Genomic DNA, 20,166 nt, shown 5'->3' with positions numbered 1-20,166 from the left:
ACACAAATTCAGAACTATTTTACAGTGCTTCATTTCTTAATACAAAAGAAGCCTGTTTTATGTGTGTGTGTTTTGTGTGTGCATAAATTGGTTTACTGTTAACTTATTTTAAATATATTAGTGTTAATGTTACTACATACAACTTTTTCCTGTATTCAGCAACCTTTCCATTCTGTTTTACCTTTATATGTACCTCCCACTTACCAAAATAGTTTCAGATTGGCAGACAGATAGGTGTCTGATTCTATGAGCAACTGAATACAGATTCCTATTAATAGGGATAGGGATTCCCCAAACAAAAATTGCCCATTAAAGGCACCTGTTGGGCAGAAATGACTTTACACTGGTACTCTTTCTGCCAGTCCTGTAAGTTAGGAGCAGCTGTTGCAATTGGTGCTGTCAGTCAAGATTCCTGGGGCTAAGACCTCCAGAAAGAAAGCTGAGCTGTATTTCCAGGGCTGGCAGATCTATAAAGAATGCAGCAGACTAAGTCCATGAAGACAATATGTAAATCCCTGACACTTACCAATTTTGTAAATTCACAAATCTGTCTGTACCTCAGTCTTCTCATCTGTGAATGGTGATAAAATAACCCCATACTCATAGAACTGTAAGGATTAAATTAGACATAGGCCAAGTGCAGTGGCTCCTGTCTATGATCCCAGTTACTCAGAAGGCTGAGGTGGGGGGGGGGGATCACTTGAGGCCAGGAGTTCGAGGGTGCAATGAACTATGAATGTGCCACTGCACTCTAGCCTGAGTGACAGAGTGGGACCCCATCTCAAAAATAATTCATAAATAGGTACTTCATTTAACAGCTTGACACATAGTCAATACATAATAAGTATTCTCTTCTTTTAGTTCTTAGCCCAGTATCTGACACATGATGGGAACTCATTATTTTTAGAAGAGAGATGTGAATAGAGTTTGGTGAGAGTTGAAAAAAGCGGATTTATCTTCTCCTGCAGGATTTGGTAAGACGTTTTATAAAGGAGATGACAGGTTAGCTAGATCTTGATTAATGATCAGGAATTCATCATGTAAATAACAGGAAAGAGGACTCACCAGGCAGAGAAAAAAAGTTGAGGAGAAGGCACAGAGATATCAAAGCACGTGACTTTCATAGGGTGAGTGGAGATGAAAGTTTGGCTTGTAATTTATGTCTATACAGTTAAACTCATGAATATTTTGAGATATTCATTTATTATTATCATAAGGCAGCCACAGATACACACAAAATAAATGTACAGCTCCTTCCTGACATTTACTATATACTCAAAGCACTGAGAAAAATTCCCATCAATTCAGAATTAGGTATTATATTTTATTAACAATCCTTTAAAACTTTGGCAATAACTTAGGCCTGAGCTGATTTAAGTAACTGTTTAATCACTTGCTTACTTAAAGAACTCTATAGAGTGGCTCTAAACTCTCTGAGTACATTGATAAGTTTTTGATATGAATGTCATATTTGATTCAGCAAACATTGCAGATGATTTTGAATTCGAATTTATTTATCATTTTGCCTTAGCTATGTGGTATGGTGAGGAAAGCCCAGGCTGAAGATTTCATGTCTTGACTGTGGGCTGCCACAGTGTAAAAATAAACTAACTTCCTGAGACCTTACTTCTGTCCTGGAATAAAGAGTCAGACAAGTCTTTGTCTCTGTTTCTGTTTTGTTTTTCCTACTGATCTAAGTAGGGCCTTCTGTGAGCCAGGAGTTTTCCTTGGGGCTTTTGTATACAGGATCTCATTTAATCCTCTTTATAACCTTCAGCTGACTTCTAATATATCTTCCTCATCCCTGGGCTTCTGCAATTGGCTGGTTTAGGGCCAGAGCAGCTGTTTTCTTATTTTAGTTGTGCTGTCATTCTGTTTGGCTGGGAGCAAAACAAATGAACTGTGGTGTTTTCATGTTTCAAAATGGACTTTGGAGAGTGCAACTTTTCCTAAGCTTGGAAACGCTAAAGCAGACACAATGCTTTTCAAATCCCCCTTTCTTGTTCTTTGCCGAGAGAGTACAATGGGTTGCCAATCTGATGATTGCCCAAATACAGTATCTTTGTCTTTTGTCTTTTTTTTATAGTGAGGTACTTTGCACATAATAGGAACTCAAATCATGTTCTATGAGTGAAAATACTGTGTTCACTGTTACTTTGCCATTTTGTAATTTCTGTGATTGAATTCTTAAGTACTGCGGTTTGCATATCTTATTTTATTTCTTCTTAAGTTTAACTTCTCTCCTACTTATGGATCTGCTGAGATATAATTAATGTTTGTAATGTCCTTGAGGATCCAAGGGGTAAAACTCTCCACTTTAATCCTTGGTATATAAGATTATAAAGTGACAAAAATCAATTTAAAATTGATAATGCAATGGCCCTCTTTATGTCTTCTTTACCAATTGCACAATGTCACTAAGATTAAATGAGGTAATATGTATATTTAAAATATATAAAATGTTCTACAAATATAATGATAATTGTTACATATCCAAGTTAGGGTTTTTCTTCAAAGTAATCTCTTCTGAAGAATGTGTACTTATTATTTCATGAATAAACACGAGAAGTGTAGTGTGCTTGTGTAAAACTAGTTTGTCTTCTTTCTCTCTCTCTCTTTTTTTTTTTTTTTGAAATGGAGTCTTGCTCTGTCACCCAGGCTGGAGTGCAGTGGAGAGATCTCTGCTCACTGCGACCTCCGCCTCCCAGGTTCTAGGCGATTCTCCTGCCCCAGCCTCCCGAGTAGTTGGGACTACAGGTGCCCGCCACCACGCCCAGCTGATTTTTGTACTTTTAGTAGAGATGGGGTTTCATCATGTTGGCCAGGCTGGTCTCGAACTCCTGACGTCAGGTCATCTACCTGCCTCGGCCTCCCAAAGTGCTGGGATTACTTACAGGAGTGAGCCACGGCACCTGGCCTGTCTTCTTTTTCTTTATCTTTCCTTTTCCTTCCAGAACAATTCAGTTCTAAAGCCATTTGGTGGGCAACACAAGGTAGGTATCTGCACTAGAACAGGGAGAGTACTGTGGAAGTCCAGAGAAAGGCATCAGAGTCCAAGCAGTTTGAGAAATGTCTACACAAAAAGGAGCAGCCTAAAGCAATGTCAGAGCCAGAGTGGAGAGAAGAGGGCATCCGTGCATGTGAGGGAGTGTGTGGAGAAAGATTAGTTACACAGAAGAAGATTGACCCAATATATAGCAAATTAAAGGTAGCAAAAACCGTGTGTGTGTGTGTGTGTGTGTGTGTGTGTGAGATTTATCTCTGTCTACTCAGAGCACTTGGGGGAAGTAATAGGCCAATGACAGTGAGCACACCTGGTAGCCAGGTCTTGATTGCTAAATACCATTTGCTACTAAAGGGAACCAGAGCTGCCTTTAGAATTGGCTGATTCTAGAACTGTGACAGGTAAAGTACAAGATGAGCCTGAAACTTCTTGTGTCAAAAATCAAAGAAATGCTCAAGGAACAATGAAGACTTGTTAAATATATACAGAAACAAACTTGAAGGAGATCCCACTGGCCAAATCACGGACAATTTGAGTGTCAAAATAAATAAAGATAGTAAGGAATTAGGATGCATTGAATGACATAAGGAACCAGCAGTCCAATAAAAATATTAATTAAAAGTTTAATTGGGAACGAGATATTTACACAACCTCAAAATAACTGCCCCAATACTTGTTAATAACAAAGAGAAAAAAGAATAACTTTACAGCGGAGAAGCCAAAAAGGCTTGGCCTTAGTCAAGAGATCAAAATAAACATCATCATTAATGAAAAAAATAGAAAACCTTTACCACCTGATTAAAATGCAATGAAAAGAACACAGCACCACTTCTGTGATATATCTGCCAAAGATGTGTAAACTAAATCTAATTATGAACAAGCATAAGACAAACCCACATTGAGGGACATACATCAAAATAAATAGATTATAGTCTTCAAAAATATCAAAGTCAGGAAAGCAAAAAAAGCCCATGAACTCTTCCAGATTAAAGGACTCTAGAGGGATGTGACAACTAAATGCAATATGTAATTCTGAACTGGATGCTTTGGTTTAAAAATCACTATTTTAATCATCAGAAAACTTAAATGGGGTTTAAGGATTATATGGTAGTGATGTATCAACATTAATTTCCTGACTTTTATGTTTTTGTAAGATTATGTAAGAATGCTCTTGTTTGTGGGAAATACACATTAAGTACGTGGGAATGCTGGGCATCAAGTCAGCAGTTTATGAATGGTTCTGAAAATACATGAATTCATATTGTACTTGGAACTTTCTGTAAACGTGGGATTCCCAATACTTTTATATCAGATGTCACTTATTTTCAATAACCCCTTAGGTATGGGTGAGGCTGAGAGATAATCTAATAATAGCTCAGTGATAACTGTAGTAAGTGGGAGAAATAGGACAATTCATTCACACGGTTAGCAACTTAAATAGCTATTCCAGTCACAACTTTCCAATTATAGCCATGCTGTCATCATTAGTAATATTTTGTGTCACAATGTAATGGTTACAGATACAACACATTTTAAGGCTAAACCTGAACTATTAATATTTTTCCATTACTTTCTTGAGTCCAGAGATCAATACACAGTAAATCAAGCCATGATTTGTAGTATTTGCCTATTTTCATTCTATGAAAACTCTCCCTGCCACCAAGGCCATTGTCAAGCTACCAATGTGATGTCACTGAATTGAGAGATGGAGAGAATAGTAGGAACCAGAAGGATAAAATAGCATGTTGGGCAAAATACGTGCCAAAACACACACACACACACACACACACACACACACACACACACACACACACAAACTTACTAGGCAAAATAGCACATTGTGCAAATTAATTGGCTATATAGAATTCACAAAAAGGAATGTGAATCTATTAAAAATGTGTACATTTTAATAGACTTTATTTTTAGAGCAGTTTTAGGTTCACAACAAAATTGAATAGAAAGTACAGAATGTCCATGCTCTTGTTTCTGCCTTTCCAGTGTGGGCCCAGAACTGGCTCATACAAGTGCACAAGAGCCAATAGTTAAATGTTCAGAAACTTTGTGAGCCAGTTTTAAATACAGCTATTGCTAAAATTAAATTATATAAATTTGAAAATAAGTCAACTATATTAAATGAAAGGTAATGCTCAAAATTCCTCATATCTTAATTATTTACTGCATGTTACTGTGACCTATGCACTTGAGACTCTTTATGTCTGTCAGATCTTTGTGGTGCAAATGCTTTATAATGATGTGCTACTGCTTTCCCTGTCTCTGAATTCAGCAACATCATATTGATAGCTTAAAAATGGCCTTGGTGGCAGTGGGAATATTTTTAGAATGAAAATAGGCAAACACTACAAATCATGGCTTCATTTACTGCGTATTGATTTCTGGATCTGTAGCCTGTACATTGTGAGTGGCAAAAAAAAAAATTTTGTCCGTGTTCAAAAACTACTATCTGACCCAGCAAAGAAGTCACTTGCATTATTGACGAACTCGTGAAGTTCCAACAAATGTCTCTGTTATTTCAGCTCCTTCTACTCATTAACAAACGAAATCAATCAACATTTATGTCAGAGCTACAATCAGCCATCAATTGAAACCATAAATTGGTTACGAATACAAAATTTTGGAAAAACAAAAATAGTAAATTGTGAGAATTAATTGACTACATAGAATTCACAATAAGGAGTTTTGTATATATCCACTTTTGATAGAGTTTGCTTTTTAGAACAGTTTTAGGTTCAGAGCAAAATTGAACAGAAAGTACAGTGTCCATTTGCTCTCTGCCCCTTCACATGCACAGACTCCCCCCTTATCAGCATCCCCCAAAGTGGTATATCTGTTCCAACAGATGAACCTACATTGACACATAATTACCACCCAAGTTCCATAGATTACATTAGGGTTCACTCTTGGTGTTATACATTCTATGGGTTTTGACAAATGTATTCATCATCATAGTATGATACAGAATAGTTTCGCTGCCCTAAAAATTGTCTATACTCTACCTATTCATCCCTCCCTCACCCCTGACCCCTGGAAACCACTAATCTTTTTACTGGTTCCATAGTTTTACTTTTTCCAGATTGTCACACAGTTGAAATCATATATCAGGTAGCCTTTTCAGATGAACTTCTTTCACTTAGTAGTATGCATTTACGTTTCCTCTATTTGTTTTCATGGCTTGATAGCTCATTTCTTTTTAGCACTAAATAATATTCCATTGTCTGGATGTACCACAATTTATTTATTCATTCACCTACTGAAGGACATTTGTGTTGCTTCCAAGTTTTGGCAATTATGAATAAAGTTGCTTTAAGCATCTACATGTTATAACATCTTTCATTGTTTGGTAACTGTATATACATTATTCATCTCGATAAAAATTACAACAAATTTATGTACTAATATATATTTATACTTCACTGTCTCAGTTCTTAAATATTTACCAGCACACTACTGCTTAGAAGCCATGGTAAACACTTTGGCTTTTACTCTGAGTGAAATGGGAAGCCACTGAAAAACTTTGAGCAAGGGAATGACTGACATTTTTAAAGGATCAATCTAGTTGTGTTGAATAGAGACCCCAGTGGAACAGAAAGAGGCAGGCAAGTATGTTAGGAGGTGATGGCCTCTAGGTGAGAGAGGATGGTGGTTTGCATGAAGTCCTGCAGCATGATTTAATCTAGATGGCATTCCTAGAACATCTTCCCTGTCCCTTAATTCCATTTCGCTTGAACAACTCATGCTTAAGGCATGTAAGAATGGTCTGTTATGTAGCTCCCTCTTCCCTGCTTGAGTTGGGAACAAATTGGTAAAAAGACAAGAGCAATTAGAAAACCAAATATAATGTTTATTGCATGTCAAAGCTGGACTGGAGAATGTAGCTTAGTGTGTGAACAAAAATGAGCACTCTAACTCCTTATCCTTCAATCTAAGCCTTGGAACCTGAGGGAAAGTTAAATATGCAGCATAGACACTTTTTAAAAATGGAGAGAGGAGAACAAACCACCAAGACTTTTTTCTTTTTCTTTTGTCTTATCTCTTTTTTCTTTCTGAATCTAGAACATAAGGATTCTATAGTACAGTACTGAAATAACCTAATTGTAGGAGATTTTTCACTTTTCTTGCTTCTTTTTCTTTTTTTTCATTAGAATTTTCCTTTTTTAGGTGATTTTGCACCCGGAATTTCTATCCTCCACCAGTCCCCTACTACCCATGGACTATGAAGAGTTCGTCAGAGGTTGTCACCTTGGAGTATTTCCATCATACTATGAACCCTGGGGTTATACTCCAGGTATGTGTCATGCATAGAATGTGGAATGTTTTGGATTTTGTTAGTATATTATTTTATGTGCATATATATAATATTCAAAGTTGATATTAAATTTCTAATGAGATTTCAATTCTTCAGTTTTAAAAAAATTTTGATTGGATTCATCTCAGGGATCAAATTATGGTTTGTAGATGATTACTTAAGAATAAGGATGAAGATTATATAAGTACACCACGGTTTGGGCATATTTTAGAAGGTATGTGAGATATTGCCTCATTGAATTCCAAAGAAAAAGGAATGTGTTATAAAGGTTGTATGTTATTTAGCCATCTCTATCTGCCCCATTTATTAGTGTGAAGGAGAAATTGACTGTAAGTAGGATTAATATAATAAATAATAGTCTGGCAATGTTGTCCTTTAAAAATTATTTTAGAATAATTCTTTTTAAAATTTAATGAATGTATTTAATATATAATAGGTAACACAGTCACATGGTTAGGGAAACAAATATAAAAAGGTGTACAGTGAAAAGTCTTCTTCACATTCGTGTGCCTCAAAATAAAAGGTACTAAGAGAGGCTAGCAATTCAGTAAGTATTGTCAACAATGACATCATTCCATTCAGAAACTCCTCCTTCTTCACCCTCCTTCATTATTTTATTTTATTTTTTAACAGATGGTAGATTATCAGATTTACTATGTATTTTTCTTTTCTGGACCCAACTGGCATGGTTGCCATTAGCATCAAAAGTGATCAATTTGTATTTGTACTGAAATGTCTAATTAAAAGGGAAACAAATACTTTAAATACATGCCAATGCAAAGAATACAATAATAACTTTTCCATCTCTTATTAATAATCAGAGATTTTTCTGCCCAATGTAAATAAAATTTCACTTGCGATTTTATTATTTCTTTGAGACAGAGTCTCACTCTGTTGCCCAGGCTGGAGTGCAGTGGCATGATCTTGCCTCACTGCAACCTCTGCCTCCTGGGTTCAAGAGATTTTGTGCCTCAGCCTCCTGAGTAGCTGGGATTACAGACACATGCCACCACGCCTGGCTAATTTTTGTGTTTTTGATAGAGACAGTTTTCATCATGTTGGCCAGGCTAGTCTCAAACTGCTGGCCTCAACTGATCCACCTGCCTCGGCTTCCCAAAGTGCTGGGATTATAGGCATGAGCCATCACTCCCGGCCTCTTCACTTGTGATTTTAAAAAAGTTCAGAAAACATTTTTATTTATAATTGAGATAATAAATGTTGCCTTTTGTATCTCAATGTTATCATTGATGTAAAGCTCAAGTAAGGAGCAGCAGAGGCCAAGGTGAGGGGGAATAATAGGCTGAATTATGAAGAGGAAGAATTTTTTCTATTATTTGCATCTTTATCCTAGAATTAAAATACAGAATTAAAAATTCTACAAAAATAGCATCCAGTATTATTTACAGCAGGAACAACATGAGGGCCATGCGTGTTTGGTCATAAGGTCCTATTCTATTGTTCTAGCTTTCACCAAGCATAATTTGCCAGCAGCTATGAAAACTTTAAAATTTCTTGGGGAAAATAGACAAAGGATTGTCTTGAAACATGACGTAGAAAATATTTGTATATAACTCCTCCAGGTGTCTCTCTTGCAGATCTAAAAATGGCCTACTTTTGTGAAGGTGTTGTCTTCTTACTTATGAAATGTCCACATAAATATCACAAATTGCTCGCACTACACCATCTTTTGAGACACACAAAGCACACGTTTCACTGATGAACTTAACACTTTGTTTTTCACCGTGTTCTTATTATTTCTAGTAAAACAATTTACTATTGGAAGTATCATGAATAGAAAAGCATACAACCAAATGCATGAGTGACTGAGGCAATGTGGGAAGTCCTTTCTGTCGGGTCAAGAAAATGTGATAGAACTAACAGCTGACTGTCCACCAAAGTGTCATTTTATAAGGCAAAGTTAAACTTAACAACCCAAAATGATAAAGGAGATATATCTAATGTTTTAAGATAAAGGCCAAAGAAGATGTTACAAAGGATACTATAAATAGACAAATAAGTGAGCTTGTGGAATAGTCCATATTGAATGAGTCATGCTGTGATTTACATTAACCAAAAGGAGCTGGTCACTCTTCCCCAACCTATAGTTACAGAAAGAATGCGACTTCTGGTGGTATACATTTAACATCAGCATATTAGATAACTCTCTAATATTTTTAGAATAATCTTTTTACGTGTTACTAGATCCAACTCACTCTAGAAAGTATTCCTCAAAATGTGTTTTCAGAGAGCCAAATAAATATAAGGACCTACTTCATTAAATTAATTCAATGAACATATACTAAGCTTCATGGGTGCCTGGAATTTTGCTGCATAGTGATTTGATGGCCATTGAGTAAACATTAAGGATCTGTGAACTTTCATGGCGTTGTAGACAAAATTTTGTATACATATGTGTATAAGAATATTTCTCTTCATCATCCTCAGCCAACTAACACAGGAACAGAAAACCAAACACCTCACTTTCTCACTCATAAGTGAGAGTTGAACAATGAGAACACATGGACACAGGGAGGGGAACATCACACATCGAGGCCTGTTGGATTGGGGGGCAAGGAGAGGGAGAGCATTAGGACAAATACCTAATGCATGCAGGGCTTAAAACCTAGACGATGGGTTGATAGGTGCAGCAAACCACCATGGCACGTGTATACCTATGTAACAAACCTGCACATTCAGCACACGTATCCCAGAACTTAAAGTAAATTTTTTTTTAAAAGAAAGTAAGAGATACTCTCCAACTCCCAACTCCCAAAGAAGGGGGAGCTGAATCCAGGAGGAAGTCTGAGGAAATAAAATTATGTAAAAAGAAAAAAAAAAAGAATTTTTCTGGAAAGGAGTTCCAAAATGTTCATCAGACTCTCAAAAGGGCTGATAGTACCCATCCCACTTTCCTCCTCTGCACCACCCGCCACTAAATTAGAGAACCACAACTCCATAGCTATATAGCTAAACCAAGAGGAAACATTTGCAGAACAAGAGATAAGGTTGCTGTCTAAATTGTATTACTTCATGGGTAATGGGAAGATCTTTCTTCCTCCATCACCACTTACCAACCAAGGGTAATTCCATTATCAAATATAAATTCCTAAAAATGCAGATATCTTTGAGACTAGTAAAATTTTTAAGACATATCAGTTATTTCCTGGAAAACAGATTTTGATTAAAAGATGAGGGAGCAGTGAAAGAGATCATCCATTTATTGAGCTCCTGAGACAGTGGAAGGAATATGTGCCAAGGGAGATTTAAATGGGGGAAGAAGCTGGTCACATCCAAAACATATTTAACCTACCCTATAAACTTGCCAAGTTCTTAGAAACACAGGCTAGAAAGAAGCAAAAAACAAAACCAGCTGGGATTGAAGGTGCAGTGGAGCCTGGCCGTTCCGCTCAAGGGTTATGCAGCCAGATGCCTGACTTCAAATCCCAGCTATACCACGAACCCTGGCCTTGTGAAGGTGGGCGAGTTATTTCTCTGTGCCTCAATTTCTTCAGCTGTAAGATGGGGATAATGATGGCCCCACTTCACAGGGTTGCTGAGAGATTAAATAAGTTAATGAGACATGTAAAGAGTTTAGTCTTGTGCCTGACACAAAGTGAACATTGCTATTACTAGGAGGAGGGCCTTTTCCTCCTCTGAGTGCATACAAGGATTTAGGCGCTGGTCTGAAGCCGAGCTTTGGTCTATTTCCCCTGGCAGCTGAATGCACAGTGATGGGTATCCCCAGTGTGACCACGAATCTCTCCGGGTTTGGCTGTTTCATGCAGGAGCATGTGGCTGATCCTACTGCTTACGGTGAGCTTTTTCATCATTAACCCATCCTGGGGAGATGTGACCTCTAACCAAACAAAGCACAGGTTCTTTACAGAGCCTAACTCTAAAGTTATCCTGATAATTAAACTAATGTTTTTATATTTCTTGTTTAATTAAAAGTCAGTTTAGGCTGGGCACGGTGGTTCATGTCTATAATCCCAGCACTTTGGGAGACCGAGGTGGGTGGATCACTTGAGTTCAGGGGTTTGAGACCAGCATGGCCAACATTGCAAAACTCCATCTCTACTAAAAACACACAAAAAATTAGCCAAATATGGTGGCTCATGCTTGTACTTCCAGCTACTCCAGAGGCTGAGGTATGAGAATCACTTGAACCTGGGAGGCAGAGAAGGCAGTGAGCTGAGATCGTGCCACTATACTGCTGCCTTGGTGACAGAGCCTCAGGCTGTCTCAAAAAAAAAAAAAAAATGTAGATTTATAAATGGATTTATGTCCTTTGCAGCAACATGGATGCAGCTGGAGGTCATTATCTTAAGTGAATTAATGCGGGAACAGATAACCAAATGCTGGATGTTCCCACTTATAAGTGGGAGCTAAACATTGAATACACATAGACACAAAGATGGAAACAATAGACACCTGGGGACTGCTTGAGTGGGGAGTGGGGGAAGGGGGCGTGGGTTGAAAGACTACCTACCAGGCACTATGTTAATCACCTGGGTGATGGGATCGTTTGTACACCAAGTCTCAGCAATATGAAATGTACCCATCTAACAGATATGCATGTGTTTCCCCTGAACCTAAACTAAAAGTGGAGAAAAAAAAAGTAGCTTTAAATATGTGGTCCACAAATAACATAAGAATGCTATTAATATTAATATGTTGCCCATAAGACAAACTGCAAGAAGAATGCAAACCTTGGACAAACTTTGTTCTTTACCTTTTTTCCCCCTGAATTTTGATCCCTTCAACTGCCTAGAAGCGATATTACAATAACTATGGTCTTAGAGTACATATATTGGTCATTAGATAGAGAGTACATATATTAGTATTATTATTGTTATTGTTATTATTTTAAAGGCCCATGCCAAGTTAGCAAAATTCACCTAAATTTTTTGTTAAGATGGTACAATAATTTGCATACCATTATCTGTCTGTTCATATTGACTAGAAGCAAGAAAAATTAGAATGGGATACATTCTCTGCCTATACATTGCCAATTCCCTGGATCTTTTTTTTTTTTTTTAAAACATGGTCTCACTCTGTTGCCCAGGCTGGAGAGCAGTGGCCTGATCCTGGCTCACTGCAGCATCCACATTTCTGGCTCACGTAATCCTCCTGCCTTAGCCTCCCGAGTAGCTGGGGCTACAGGTGCACACCACCACACCTGGCTAAATTTTGTATGTAGAGATGGGATTTCCCCAGGTTGCCCAGGTTGGTCTCGAACTCCTGGGCTCAAGGAATTCACCCACCTCTACCTTCCAAAGTGCTGGGATTACAGGTGTGAGCTACCAAGCCCCAGCCTTCCCTCAGTCTTTTTTTAGGTGTACTGTTGCTCTTTCCTCAGGCTAGCGCTGGAGTTTTCAGCCACGGCTGCACAGTGGGAACACTGGGGAACCTAAAAGGCACAGATATCCAGGCCCTGCCCTGGAAATTCTGGTTAGTGAGCAACCACATGGAGGATCACTGATCCGGCGTATCCCTAGACTGCCAGAGTTTTTTCAGCAAGATCCACTTTGTTGGTTGTATGTCAGTGATGGTTGTAAACCATTAGAAGGGCCTTAGAAAAGAATAAAGTGGGGGTAATTCCTGAGTCAGGGGGTAGATAATGCATAGGTTTTTGATAGAACCAAAGAGTTAGTAAATCAAAGGAGAACAAATGTTTAAGGTGAGTCCTGCTTTTACTTGTGCTTTGGCTTTTGTGTTCTTCAGGTATTTACATCGTTGACAGGCGGTTCCGTTCTCCAGATGATTCTTGCAATCAGCTGACTCAGTTTCTTTATGGATTTTGCAAACAGTCACGCCGCCAAAGGATTATCCAGAGGAACAGAACTGAGAGGCTCTCAGATCTTCTGGATTGGAGATACTTAGGCAGAGTAAGCAAGTTTTGATAAACACAGCAGACCACTTAAAAAATTCCACTGGACTATAAACATGTTGATTCTAGTCATAATCTCTAAAGTTAATCCAATATTATAACTGTTAAAACCTCAGTGTCTCCATGTACTTTTTAAAATTTAATGAGTTTACAAAGTCCTAAATCTATTTCTTCATGTTTAGTTTGAATCTATCCATAATAGCAAGTCCATCAGGATCTAGCACTAATGTTACTAGCTATTCCATTGTCAGTGCCTCACTTGATATGTTACTGGTATAAGGAAACATTTTATGAAGTTGAAGAAAACATCAAGATAAAAGTCCCTACTTTGTTTCTCTCTAGAGAAATACTGTGGTCATATTTCTCAGCTGTAGTGAGTAATGGGAATAATATGGTTTTTCAAAATGATGAGTACAGGAAATACCTCCTCTCAATCATGCAATAGGTTTATAAACACCTGGATGCTCACATAGCTTAGCAGTGGTGATTTAATAATAAATAAATTCACTTTGCCTTCACATAATGTGTCTGTCTGCGCAGCGCTGAACACTGTTGGCTGAATGATAGATGCTGCCATTTGCTGGGTATCTGCACACACAAATGCCAGTGCTCATTACAACCTGGATGATTAATTTTACTGTCTCCATCTTGCAATGAAAATAGATACACGAGACTTTTAGAAGTGATGTTTCTTGCCTGAGGTCTGAAGCCGGATTTACACCCAATTTATCTGAATATTCAGGCCCTATCTTTTTCCATGCCACACTGCTTCGCTGTGGAATGAAACCAGTGTTTTCAGTCACCTTAATGCTCAATTCAGAGCTCAGTATGACCAGTATGGGCATTCTTCCCCGGCATTTTATAGCATTTCTGTGCCTATGGGTTGAAAAATAGTAAAACTACAAACTGTAATTTCTTTCCTGAGTCTCAAACCTAGAGTGCATAGATTCTGTCACTTTAAAAAGTATATATATTTCAGAAGTGGAGAATAAGGCCTTATTTAATAACTTGGTTATTGAGATACTAAGGGTTTTTATTAACCTGTGATTTGGCTTTCTGTCAATAGTATTACCAGCATGCCAGACACCTGACATTAAGCAGAGCTTTTCCAGATAAATTCCATGTGGAACTAACATCACCACCAATGGTAAATAGTCAATGTATTGTTTGTTTTGAAAACTGTATTTCTTTTTATAAGTTTAAATAATACATTTAAATTTGGAAGTAGCTACGCACACGAGCTATGATAGTTTTTCATAATGTTGAATCAAACCAAAGAAGAGAGAGAAGAACTCACAAATAAGACTGTCTTAAAGCTTTAAGACAGTTGATTCAGGTCATTGGAGAAGCATCTCTGAGTTAAAACTTTCTCTGCCTTAGTGCTTGAAATGGTTCTGATGGACATTCATTCTTTGGGGAGTTGTTCAAAAACAAACTAGACTGCTTTAATCGAAAGTGAATTTGCTCCCCAAGAAAGTGTTTATATGGGTGACCACTTGGCAAGAGTGAAATAGAGTAAGTTCAGCACCCCAGCAGGAATTGAACTAGATAAGCATTTATGTTCCATTCAGCAATGCCCACCAGGGTGTCTTCTAAAATCCAACTAGACATTTATGTTCATAAGACTGCTATAGGCCACATTTGTCATCAGATTCACTTAGCAGGGTAGAAGACAGGAAGTGCTGCTTGAAGCAGGGTAGCATCAGGCATTTCTCTTTACTGGGATTAGTCCTTGCAGTAGTCTACACAGTGATTCAAGAGCTAAACATCTTTGCCCCCTACACACTAGGTGACGGCTTAGGTGCAGGAAGATAAGACCCATACCATTGCAAATGAGATCACCTTAGCTAGTAACTCCATGTCCCACAGGAGCCTCTCTCTCATGTAAATCCCTGCAAACCAGCTTTCATGCTCCCTGCAAGGAATATGCCCAATTACAAGTCATCATTCAGAGAGTCCCAAAAACTCTGGCTCCTCATCAGGTATTTATAGATTTTTTCAGTTCAGATATAGTTTCTCAATCAGGGGTCACTGTTACTATAAACAACTATCCCTAATAACATGACTTATATTCCACCTATATCAGGTCTCTAGTGGAACAGATCTAGAAGGTTAACCTGAAGTAAAAGTTGCCCATGAAAAAGGTGACAAGGTTTTCTTAAACGCTCAGGTTACAAATTCTGATTTTCATGTTTATGATTCTAGCATTCAGAGTTGATTGCTTAGCTTATTCAGAGGTGGTCATTCTACTTAATGATAATTCAGCAATATTCATCCATTTTTCTGTTTATCTACTTATTTATCCAGTTATTATATCTAATAAGCATTGAGCACCTACTTCAAGCTAGGTCTCAAGTGCAGAACTCTGTTCTTTTGTTATATTGCTAACAGGTAAAGTATCTGAACCTCAAAATGACTGTATATGTATGACATGATAATAATGTACAAAATAATTGAAATACAGAGTGACGAGCGCTGTAACACTTTTATACATGTGTCTCCCCATTCAATCATATGCACTCCAATCATGTTTTTTCATCTGGTTTCTTTAGTGGCATTATTGTGCCAGATACATAATTGGTGCTTAGTATGTGTTTATCAAATAAGTTATCTCAGTATCTCAAGTAGAAGGGCAAATTAATTAAAGTCTAGTGGTATTTTCTCATTAACCGAAATAACAGCAACTGGTGGAATTGTAGGGTCAGTGACGTGGCCTGACTTCCAGGATGCCTTCAAGTGGTGGCTGTCCGTGGCATTTCCAGGCTACCCACATTCCAAAGCTCTGTTGAGCAAAGTTGAGACTTAGAGACTAACAGTATCAGCAGTGTAAGATGGCAGTTGACATTAAAGTTTCTGGAGTCATCACAGACCTGGTACAAATCTTTGCTCTACCATTGATGTGCTGTGTGATGTTGGGCAAGTTAGTTGACCCCTCTAACCCTCCATTTTCTTCTGTACTGAAAAAAACATATGTATCAGAGTGCTGTTAAAAGATGAGATGATAATAATATGTATATAACACCTGGTACATTTCAGTACTTAATAAAGAATAGCTATATATTTAATGACTCCCTCTTGAGGTTGGTGGTATCAAAATCAAAATGAATCAAAGTTTAACAGCACCCGGACTACAATAGATAGATAACTACTTACAAAATTGATAGTTGATGCATAGTATTTACATCATTGAAAACCAGTGCATTGTTTTGATGTTTATGTCTTATTTTTGTCTTTGGCAGACAGAAGGATTTAAATATCCCAGGCCTTCCTCAGTACCACCTTCTCCTTCAGGGTCTCAGGCCTCCAGTCCTCAGAGCAGTGATGTGGAAGACGAAGTGGAGGATGAGAGATACGATGAGGAAAAGGAGGCTGAAAGGGATCGGTTAAATATCAAGTCACCATTTGCACTGAGCCACGTTCCTCGTGGGAAGAAAAAGCTGCATGGTGAATATAAGAACTGAATTCTACATGTGCTGAGAAGAGCTAATTTCATAAAGCAAAGTAAGACTAATTATTTAAAATAAAAATGCCACACATTTCATTTTCTCCTTCTAAGTATTACAATGGAATTTATTATCTGCCTAAAAAGTGGAAGAAATTGAGTGAATGACAATTTCATAATTTAGAATAAGATCCAAGTTGTTTTCCCCAACTCTTGTTTTCCCCGTAAAAGTTAGGCATGAGGAGGAGCACTCATTAAAGGCAGAAGATGGAAAAGTGTTTTTAAAATGGTGAATTTAAGTGGTAAGGATTTTCTCTTACTCTGTTTATTTTTAAATTATCACCATAATCCTTTGCTTACTATTTATGCAGCTTCTCTACCCCACCACACAAATTTCTCATTTCCCTCTGAAAACCTTGATCTTACCCATGAATGTGCACTACCTACATATTTTAAATAGCTAGATTTTTACTGATTATTTTCATTTTTCACATGCATCAGAACCATGATTTATATGTAGTTTTGCAGAGACAAAATCCATGTGTGAACAGCTATCCTAAGTTCATATTTTGATGCATACTAATGCACATTTATGTCACTTTTGAACTCTAGAATTTATGTTGTAATTAATGGAAGATATTATCATGTGAATGGAAGATATTACCATGTGCATGGTACCAACATCTTACTGTAACATTTTTCTATTGTTTAAATAGAAAGACTTTAAAAAAATTTGGTCAATCTTCATAGATGATAAGTTGTTAAATCCCAGTAAATAAATGCATTAATATTTAATAACTTAACTTTCACTGATAATGCCTTGTTTAAAAATTATTTAGACATTCCAATAACATGTGGGAAGCAGCTGTTATGAATAATTCCTACAGAAGCTATCTTTCTAAAAGTAGTTAGAATAGAACATCTATTCAGTTGTAATAACAACAATGTCTCTTAACATATTCTGTGATGTGCGTAGAGTCATAGTTGAACGATTATTAATTTAGCAGATTTATGTTTTAAGTGTAATTAAGTCTAAATTGGCAACAAAACAAAAACAAAAATCACTCTTGGATTGCTTTTTTTCATAACTAAGTAGTTATTCACTGAGAGTTCCATTTAACTCACAGTGACTTCCTTTATTAACATATCAATTGGCCTTCTGAAGAGGCTCTAAAAAAGTTTTGGTCTTCTCAGAGATGGATTATTGATGACAAAAATGGAAGAGCAGCAATGACAAGGTGTCAGATGGTTCAAGATCATTGGAAAACTGTAATTCAGCCCTCCTATTGCTCCATTAGCTAGAAAAAAGTAGAAGACTGTTGGATACAAGCAGCAAATCAGACCAAAATGGAAGATGGCTGGAAATTTACTTTACTTAGATGTCCAGAAAGAAGAGAAATAATTGACCTAAAATCTAACCTTTGACACATGCCCTGTGGATGCCAATTAACCCAGCATCTGCAGAGAAGTTTGAAATGCTCTCTACTGGAGAGTAGAGAAGAAAATATGAGATGGACTTATATTATAGGCTCATTCGCTGAAGTACCAGAAAGATCTTGTGATAAACGAGGGTTCACTGTTACAATAACCATGAAAATGTATCCCTAGTAAAGTAGCATACAGTGTCTATTCAGATGATATTCTTGATTGGTAACTGGTTGTTCAACTGTTATTGAAAACATGCCTACACAGTAAAATACCTGAAGATGTAAGTGCTTTTTATTCAATGAAATAATAATTTGATGATAAGAAGTGTGTACAAATGATAGGGCACATGGAATTTAGCTGACTTGCAAACACCTGGCTTTGACTGCATGTGTAGGAATCACCTTCTATCCTGTACTTGGTCCCCTATTCAGACAGCTGCTGCCAGGTGACTCCATCCCTCCACTCTAGTCATTTCTTCATCCTTTTCCCCAAGACCGACAAAAGCTGGTGAGGAGAAGCAAATAAGATTGTTAGCAGATGGCTCTGTGTGTAGTACAGTGCCTTGTACATAATAGTTGCATAAATAAAAGGTCTTACTGGGAGACACAGAGGTTCAAAAAATCGTTGCTTTTAAAGAATGTATGTATTCATAAGTTGAAGGACAAGAACTATAGAAAAAATGTGTGGTATCTGATCAGCTGAGAGAAAGACCCCTTTTATGGATTATACCACCTGCTACGGTTTGGATGTTTGTGTGCCCTCCAAATTCATATATAGGTGCTCCTCAACTTACAATGGGGTTATGTTTGGATAAATCCACTGATATTTTCTTTCTTTTCCTTCCTTCCTTCCCTCCCTCCATTCCTTCCTTCCTTCCTTCTTTCCTTCCTTCCTTCCTTCCTTCCTTCCTTCCTTCCTTCCTTTCTTTCTTTCTTTCTTTCTTTCTTTCTTTCTTTCTTTCTTTCTTTCTCTCTCTCTCTCTCTCTCTCTCTCTCTCTCTCTCTCTCTCTCTCTCTTTCTTTCTTTCTTTCTTTCTTTCTTTCTTTCTTTCTTTCTTTCTTTCTTTCTTTCTTTCTTTCTTTTTTGACAGTCTTGCTCTGTCACCCAGGCTGGAGTGCAGTGGTGTGATCTCGGCTCACTGCAACCTCCACCTCCCAGGCTCAAGCAATTCTTATATTGCAGCCTCCCAAGTAGCTCGGACCACAGGCATGTGCCACCGCACCTGGCTAATTTTTGTATTTTCTTTTTAGTAGAGACAGGGTGTTGGCATATTGGCCAGGCTGGTCTTTGAACTTCTGGCCTCAAGTGATCCTCCCACCTTAGCCTCCCAAAGTGCTGGGATTACAGGCGTGAGCAACCATGCCTGGCCAACCCTCTGATATTTTTAATTTATAATGGGCCTATCAGAATATAAACCTATGGTAAGTCAAGGAGTGTACTGAGTGTGTGTTGCTTTCATCCCATCATAAAGTTGAAACATCATAAATTGAACCATTATAAATTGGGCCCGTCTGTATTGAAATCTTAGTCCCCATTGTGATGGTATCCACAAAGGAGGCAGAGCCTTTGGGAAGGGATTGGATCATGTGGGCAGAGCCCTCATCAATAGGATTACTACCCTTATAAAAGAGGCCCTAGAGAGCTGCCTTGCCCTTTCCACCACATGAGGACACAGCAAGAAAGTGCCATCTATAAGAAATGGACCTTCTACCAGACACTGATTCTGTTGACACCTTGATCCTGAACTTAGGCTCCAGAATTGTGAGAAATAAATTTCTGTTGTTTATAAGTCACACAGTTTGCAGTATTTTGTTTTAGCAGCCTGAACTGATCAAAACACTACTGTCCCTTCCATGGTAAGGGTTAGAGTGAACAGAAATGGTTTTACATATGCAGATGAGAACATAAATGTTGCAGGTGTTAAACTAATAGTTTTCCAGGGTACAAGGAAGACTCACGAGAGGGACTGGTCAAGTCTACTTAGGGAGGTCCAAAGAGTCTTCACTGAATGAGTATGTCTATGAGTAATATGGACGATAAAATGGCCCATTTCACACAGTGTTTGTGAGGATTAAATC

General features: G+C 37.7%; 1 protein-coding gene across 2 annotated transcripts in view; it reads left to right on the top strand.

Moving 5' to 3' along the window:
- Positions 1–18,369, top strand: part of GYS2 (glycogen synthase 2) — a 60,438-nt gene extending 42,069 nt beyond the window's left edge. Inside the window, exons 12-16 of one of the 2 annotated variants that reach the window (XM_001098578.5) lie at positions 7,181–7,307; positions 11,046–11,141; positions 13,053–13,216; positions 14,285–14,365; positions 16,458–18,369. In XM_001098578.5, coding sequence (XP_001098578.2) covers positions 7,181–7,307; positions 11,046–11,141; positions 13,053–13,216; positions 14,285–14,365; positions 16,458–16,679 — 690 coding nt within the window. In that variant the 3' untranslated portion in view covers positions 16,680–18,369. The remainder of the gene's footprint in view (positions 1–7,180; positions 7,308–11,045; positions 11,142–13,052; positions 13,217–14,284; positions 14,366–16,457) is intronic. The other variant, XM_015151250.3, reaches the window with a different exon arrangement.
- The last annotated feature ends 1,797 nt before the right edge of the window (positions 18,370–20,166 follow it).

The sequence above is a fragment of the Macaca mulatta genome, chromosome 11 (genome assembly GCF_049350105.2).
Source record: "Macaca mulatta isolate MMU2019108-1 chromosome 11, T2T-MMU8v2.0, whole genome shotgun sequence".
NCBI lineage: Eukaryota > Metazoa > Chordata > Mammalia > Primates > Cercopithecidae > Macaca > Macaca mulatta.
This window is presented reverse-complemented; position numbering and strand designations above follow the sequence as displayed.